Here is a 7,918-nt window from a genome sequence, read left to right on the forward strand (position 1 = left end):
CTAGTTTGTAAGCAATGGTCCTCTAGAGAGGCGTGGAGCTTGCTGACCTCCCAATGACTATGTAGTGATCTATCATGAACATGTGAAGATCGGGTTGAGACTTCTCTTGATGAGGTTCTTCCGTGCGAATCTCTTTTACTGGAGGGTCCAAATCACCTAGTTGGTACTGAATGCCGTCCGCATCCTTATAAGTTTTGAGATGATGTGTAAGCACCTTGAGATAGAAGTCTTGATCGATTTATTTTGGAGGTTCTACACCATCATGTGCAAAATTCAGGACAATTGATGGTTTTACTTCGGCACCCATCCTCTTATGAGACCCTTGGTAGTGCTTCGACCTCAATAAAGCACAAGAAGTATGGATTTTTCTATATTTCTACTCGGTTCTTTTCTAAAGGATTTTGGAGGCTAGGTGAGGAGGGTATTTCCAACTCGGATAACGCTGGGGGTCCCGTCCTGAAGTACTTCGGTTCCGACCGCCTCGGCCGATCATCATCGGGAATTGACTTCGGCCCAATTACCGCCTCGGCCAAGGCTTTCCCTCATAAAGCCGAAGTGAAGTATAATGACCTGACAACCGGAGTTATGGAACATGACCTTTGACACCTCTGACACCTCTGATAAAGCTGCTCTGACATACGCCGCCTGACACACGACTGTTCCGGTGCACCTTTCCGCAGAGCCCATCAAATCACCTTGATGCGCTGACCCTGCCAGATCTCTAGGGACCAGTGCAAGCAGTCCCTCTTTCCTGTCCATCCTCTATAAATACTCAAAACTTCTACAGAGAAGGGGGATGACCAATTTCCTGGTAAAAATCATATACTGATCCTCTCTATATTAAATTATTTTCCCAATCCCGAACTAACTTAAGCTTCGGAGTTCTACCGGGGGATTCAGCCCCTTTCGTAACCTAAGCAGGTGATCCAAACCGCTGTGACCTCTTCAACTGGAGCACTACCAGTTCACGGTTCACTCTAGCCGGTCCGAATTCACCACTTCAATTGGCGCCGTCTGTGGGAACGCGAAAACATCAGAGAATGAAGCCTACGCGTTCTAGGAGCAGGAAAGCTCTCACTATTGGGGTTGAGCAAAGTAATGCGGCTCAGCAAGAAGATATTTCTGAAGGGCAGGAGTCCCCAAGGACCCAGCCCGCAAACGAAGAAGCCATAACCCGTATGGCCGAGTTTATGACCGAGAACCCTAACATTTTCGAGGAGTTAGGGAGGTATCTTAAGAGACAAGGCAAGCAAAAGGCCGAGTCCTCTAAAAGGAAGTCGGATGGATCTCCTGAAGGTTCGTCCGAAGAAGAGTCCGACGGGAGACGCTTGAGCCGAAGTGCTTCGAAGAAAGCATTCTCCAAGGCCACTTCTAAGGTAACCTCCCCGACCAGGTCTTTGTCAAGAGGGCTCTTGGGCCGACGACCTGAGGAACCTCGACCCATGGAGAGAATTGGGGTGGATTACCAGAGGGCTCCACCCTTCACGGATGACATCAACGAGAAGAGGCTTCCTCCCAATTTCAAGCTTCCCTCGATACCATCTTACGACGGCCGAGGTGATCCTGAAGACCACATTCATGCTTTCATTTCAGCCTTACGCCTATATTGCATTCCTGACCCCGTCATATGCCGAGCTTTCCCAATATTCCTCCAGGGGACAGCCCGAAAATGGTTCTGGAGTTTAGAACTTAGGAGCATTTCAACCCTGGGGGAATTAGTGGAGAAATTTCTTCACCGGTTCGTCTCCTCCCGGCCTACGACCAGAACCTCGGCTTATCTGTTGAATATGCAACAGAACTCGGGAGAATCACTTCGGTCGTACGTCCAGAGGTTCCACGAAGAAAGCGTACAGATACCTAACCCTAATGAGCAGGTCACCATTGCTGCTTTCACCCATGGGCTCGTTGCCGGGGTATTCAATACGGAGATCCACAAGAAGTATCCCCACTCACTCCACGAATTGTGGTTGAAGGTCGAGAAGGGCATCCAGGCCGAGGACCTCAACCGCATGAAGAAGGAGGTCCAAGCTGCTCGTCCGAAGGTAGACCCCAGAAAGGGGAAAGATCTTGGTCGAAGTGAAGTGGGGTCAGGGAGTGCCTTCCAAAGTCTTGACCGAGACCGCCGTAGCATTTTCGACAGGATTTCCAAGGAGAAGCCACCCATCCCTGAGTCCGAGTTAACCCCTTGAACACCACCCGATCCCGGGTGTTGTCCGTAATGGAGCAGAACAACCTCGGAAAGGCCCCTCCCAAGATGTTCGGCAGCAGGGATAAGAGGAACTCGAACCTCTACAGTCTGTATCACCGGGATATCGGGCACGAAATCGAGAACTGCAACGACCTCAAAAGGGAGATCGAGAACCTCATCAGACAGGGACACCTGAAGCAGTTCATCCGCCGAGGTGGAGGTCAACCTCGTAATGAGCCTCGACGTGACAACCAGGGTGATCAATGCCAAGACGAAAGGCGGACGTCGATAAACAGTTGTAGGCCCCCGGAGGATCCTAGGGAGTCGAAAAGGCCTCCCCGAGACGGATTTTCGGGTCACGAATTAGGATATGGATCCAACATAGCCGGGGTCATCAATACAATCGCCGGAGGTCCAACGGGAGGGGATAGTCAGAACTCCCGGAAGAGTACCTACAGGCAAGCCAACCCGAATCAGACCGAATCAAGCTCTCGCCTATCCGAGGTGATCTCCTATGGACCCGGCGATCCTGTCCCAGCAGCCTCCAGCAGTCACGAGGCTTTGGTGATTGAAGTGCTCACCAACAATTATATCGTGAAGAAAGTCTGCATTGACCCGGGAAGTTCGGTGGACGTCATGTACCTCCGCACGTTTGAAAACCTCAAACTGGCCAGGGAAAGCATGACCCCGGTAAGAACCCCCCTGGTAGGGTTCGGGGGGCACGTTGTGCATCCCGAAGAGGTGATAACGTTGACAGTGACTGTGGGGCATCATCCCCGGTGTCGAACCATCCCAGTCAACTTCGTGGTGGTTAAAGCTGACTCCCCGTACAACCTAATCGTGGACCGACCTACGCTCAACGCTCTGCCAGCGGTATACTCTACATACCACTTGAGTTTCAAGTTTCCAACCCTCGCAGGGGTCGCCGAAGTAAGCAGCGATATCTGCGCTGCCCGAAAATGCTACCTCGCCACTTTGCAAGCGGCCTCTCCAATGACCTCTGATAGAAGGTCCGAGAAGAGGTCAGACATCCTGTCGATAGATTGCCTCGACCCTCAGCAAGCTGAGAAGTTCCCGAGGCTGGAGACGGGGGACGAGATGGAAGAAGTCTCCTTGAGTCCCACAAAACCAGATCAGATCGTCCGCATCGGTATCCGTCTGCCTGGCCCAATTAAGAAAGGGATGGTGGATCTCCTCAGAGAATACCGTGACGTCTTCGCCTGGGCCGCAGATGAGGTCCATGGAGTCCCGCATCACCTCATGATACATGAGCTGAATGTCGATCCCCAAGCCCGCCCGGTCAAACAGAAAAGAAGGCACCTCGGCCCTAAGCGCAGCCGAGCTGTGGGAGAAGAAGTGGACAAGCTCCTACCCGCAAAGATAATCCGGGAGGTCCAGTATCCGACCTGGTTATCCAACCCGGTCATGGTCAAGAAGGACGCGGGGGCTTGGAGGATGTGCGTCGACTTCACCGATCTCAATAAGACCTGCCCCAAAGACTACTACCCATTGCCCAAGGTCGACACCTTGGTGGACTCGGCGATGGGTTATGAGGTCCTCTGTTTCCTTGATGTCTTCAAGGGGTATCACCAGATCGGAATGAGTCCAGAGGACCAGGAGAAGACAGCTTTCTACACTGACCGAGGCACATACTGCTACACCACCATGCCCTTCGGGCTGAAGAATGCCGGGGCCATGTATCAACGCCTGGTCAACCAGGCTTTCAAGTCCCAGATCGGGCGAAATATCGAAGCCTACGTGGATGACGTCCTCCTTAAGAGTCAAACGACCTCCACTTTCCTTTCTGACCTGAGGGAAGTCCTTGAGATCCTCCGGAAAATCCGGATGATGCTAAACCCCAAAAAATGTATCTTTGGGGTCACCTCGGGAAAATTTTTGAGCTACCTCGTCTCCCGACGAGGTATAGAGGCAAATCCTGATAAGGTGAGAGCGATCTAGGAGATGTCTCCACCTCGGTGTATTCGCGACGTGCAGAGGCTTACGAGGCGGTTGGCAGCCCTGAACCGATTTCTGTCACAGTCAGCCTCCAAGGCATTACCCTTCTTCAAGATTCTCAAGAAGGCCGACAGCTTCTCCTGGACTGCGAAATGTCAACAGGCCATTGAGCAACTAAAAGGATACCTTCATCACCTCCCAACACTCACTTCGCCTCTGCCAGGGGACAAGCTGTTCTTGTACCTGTCTGCTGCTGCCGAGACAGTAAGCGCAGTGCTGATAAGGGAGGAGGGGATACAGATGCCAGTCTATTATGTCAGTCGAGTCCTCCGGGGTCCGGAAACCTGGTATACCCAGGCGAAGAAACTCGTGCTGGCTTTGATCCACGCAGCTCGCAGGCTCAAACCCTACTTTTTAGCTCACCACATCTGTCTGAGGACCGACCAACCCCTCAGACAAGTCTTATCCCGGCTAGAGGCTTCCGGGCGCCTCACTAAATGGGCCATCGAATTGAGGGAGTACGACTTGTCTTATGAATCTCGTACAGCAATCAAGGCTCAGGCTCTCGCGAACTTCTTAGCCGAGCTCACTTTTGATGAGGCAAATGAGAATATCTCGGCTAAAACCCCGACCACGGCCGAACCTCAACGGTGGATCCTGCATGTGGATGGCTCGTCTAACAGCGAGGGTAGTGGAGCAGGTTTGCTCCTCGAAAACCTCCAGGGAGAGGTGTGCTCATATGCCTTAAGGTTTGACTTCGCTGCTTCCAATAACGAAGCCGAATACGAGGCAGTCATTATCGTACTCCAGCTAGCCCGCAAGCTCGGCGTCGGGCACATCTTGGTTTACAGTGACTCCCAACTCGTTGTGTGCCAGATATTGGGTGAATATGAGGCCAGAGAGGAGGTCATGCATCGCTACCTCTCCAAGGTCCACCAGTTGATCGCACACTTCGAGTCTTTTGAAATTCAAAAGATACCACGATCTCAGAACAAACGAGCTGACGCCCTCTCTCGACTCGCCTCCACCTCATTCTCTGACTTGAACAGGTCGGTACTTGTGGAAGTCTTAGCCGAACCGGGGTACATAGAAGAAGTAGTGTGCCCCGTTTACCCCGGTGACACTTGGATGGGCCCCTTGATCCGATTTCTCAGTCGGGGGGAGCTCCCTGATGACCGAGCTGAATCAAGAAAGCTTCAGCGCAAAGTAGCTAGGTATGCCCTTCGACAAAATCTGTTGTACAAAAGGTCCTACCTCGCCCCGTGACTACGGTGTATCACACCCGAAGAAGGCCAAAGAGTTCTCCAGGATATACACGACGGACTCTGTGGTGCTCACGTCGGCTATAGGATGCTCGTTAAAAAAGTTTTGTTTCTAGGGTATTTCTGGCCCACCATGAGGGTAAATGCCCAAATCCTGGTCCTTAGCTGTCCTGCTTGCCAACATCACGTCCCTGAGCACCACCAGCCGACCAACCTCATGATCCCCATCACCTCGCCATGACCGTTTGAACAATGGGGGACTGATATAATCGGCCAATTCCCCAGAGCCCCTGGTAATTATGCCTATGTGGTAGTGGCGGTGGATTACTTCACCAAATGGGTAGAAGCCGAGCCCCTGAAAAGCATCACTGGGGCCGCCGTTCAAAAATTTTTCTGAAAGAATGTGGTTTGCCGCTTCAGCCTGCCTCGGGTGGTGATCTCGGATAACGGCAAGCAGTTCGCTGATAATCCCTTCAAGGCGTTGTGTGAAAACCTTGGAATCAAACAACATTTCACCTCGGTTGGACACCCCCAGGCCAATGGGCAGGCCGAAAATTTCAACCGCACTCTCCTCCATGGCCTCAAAACTAGGCTACATTGAGCCGGATCGTCCTGGATGGAGGAGCTTCCAAGTGTGTTGTGGTCTTACAGGACCACCCCGAGGTCGGCAACCCAAGAGACGCCGTTCTCTTTAACCAATGGGTCCGAAGCGGTCGTTCCGGCAGAGTTCATCACGCCGAGCCCAAGAATTGCCGCGTATGCTGTCGAAGTTAATGAAGAAGAGCGGCGGGTTGACCTCGACCTCGCCGAAGAGAAGCGTGACATGGTGGCAGTCAAAGTCGCTATTTACAAAAATATCCTAACTAGTTATTACAATGCCCGAGTAAAACACCTACGGTTCAGTCCGGGAGACCTAGTGCTCCGGAAGAATTCTGTCAGCCGAGCTGAATCTCAGGGAAAACTCAGTCCCAAGTGGGAGGGACCCTACCGTGTTGTTGAGTCTAGCCAAAATGGATATTGTAAATTAGCTTATCGGGATGGTTCTCGGGTGCTCCGAACTTGGCACGCTGAGAACCTCAGATTGTATCACCCCTAAAGGGTATGTACTCTATTATTTATTCAACTCATCTGTTATTTCTTCCTTAGAATTATTTCATGCTATTCTAAGTAAAAAAATAAGGGGACAGAACGTGTATATTAGCCGAGATTGAATAAAAGAGAAGTGAAAATTGAAAGTCATTGTATTAATGATAAAAACAAGTTACATAGTACCGAGGTCGGGTATGAACCCGTCACCTCGGCGACTTAATAAAAATAAGCCTACCACCTACGCACCCCCTGCCCCGGCTTCCTGGTTGTCCCCGGTTGCCTCAGCCTCGCTGCCTCCGCCATCAGTGCCGTCATCATCTCCGCCATCACTGCCGTCGTCGTCGCCATGGAGTTCGGCCCCGTCCAGATCAAATTCAGACAACCATTTGTTGAACTCTTCCTTCACCTCGGCCAGATCTCTTCCAGTCCGAATGCCTTCGGCCATGCGGTCGAACAGTTCCTTGGCATCCTCGTTAAAATTATCCTTGTCGTGAAGGGACTCCAACTGTTCCGGAGTGAGGAAGGGAGCCGCATCATGAACTGCCGAGATGTATCCGAACATGAAACTCGGCAAGGTGAGCTCGCCAAGATCCTTGAGAAAACCCTCCGATTTCCGGAAGGCCTCCAGCGCTGTGGTCCCCGCTTCTTCAATGCCCGCCTTAGTTGACTCTTCCTCCTGAGCCCTTCTATCTTTTTCTTCGGCAAGGGCAGTCATCAAGGAGTTCTTGGTAGCCTCGGCCTGTTCTCGCGTTGCCTCGGCCTTATCACGTTCCTGCTCGGTCGCTTTCAGCTTCTCCTCCAGCTCGGCAACCTTCTTCTCCAGCTCAGACGAAGGCTGATAGTTTTCGACCAGCCTAGTATAGCGTTGAATCAGTTCGGCGAGGAAAGCTGTGGTGGAAGCCCAGGAGACGGAGGCACTTTGCATCAGTTCGCCTGGAGTGAGCTTCCTGGCATAGGTGTTATCCCTGGGCAGAACTAAATGGATCAGAAGCTCCTGAGCGACCAAGGGATTCTGGCAGCGGTCGTTCACGTTGAGCTCCCACTCCGGACACCATTGAGCGCCGGAGTGCCTTTTATCCTCTCCGGCCTCTTGTGAGGGCACGTTGTGAAGATTGAAAATGGAGGACCCTGTCACTGAAACTACGGGAAACGCTGTTGTCCCTCTGCCCCGGGGTGGAGAAGCTATGGTTACCCCTCTGATGGGCACCCCAACTGGAATGGCCGAAGTGCGGCCCACCCAGGCTGGAATTGTCGAAGTGCGGGAGCCCTCCCCAGTGATTATCACGGGAGACCTCCGGCTCGTCGTGGCCGTAGTGGTTTGAGCCGGGGTCTTCTTCTTCTTCGGTCGAGTGGACGTTTCGGCCGGGTCCTTGCGCTTGAATGGCCTCTTGTTTACCCCGAAAGCCCCCGCGGTGATCAGGTC

The 7,918-nt window shown here is 52.4% G+C and overlaps 1 protein-coding gene across 1 annotated transcript; it reads left to right on the top strand.

Annotated features, from left to right (window-relative positions):
- Positions 1-4,150: 4,150 nt before the first annotated feature.
- Positions 4,151-5,410, top strand: LOC113760075. The gene has a single exon (XM_027302649.1). It carries the CDS (start codon positions 4,151-4,153, stop codon positions 5,408-5,410), a length of 1,260 nt encoding a protein of 419 aa, XP_027158450.1.
- Positions 5,411-7,918: the final 2,508 nt, after the last annotated feature.

Source organism: Coffea eugenioides, chromosome 2 (genome assembly GCF_003713205.1).
Source record: "Coffea eugenioides isolate CCC68of chromosome 2, Ceug_1.0, whole genome shotgun sequence".
NCBI lineage: Eukaryota > Viridiplantae > Streptophyta > Magnoliopsida > Gentianales > Rubiaceae > Coffea > Coffea eugenioides.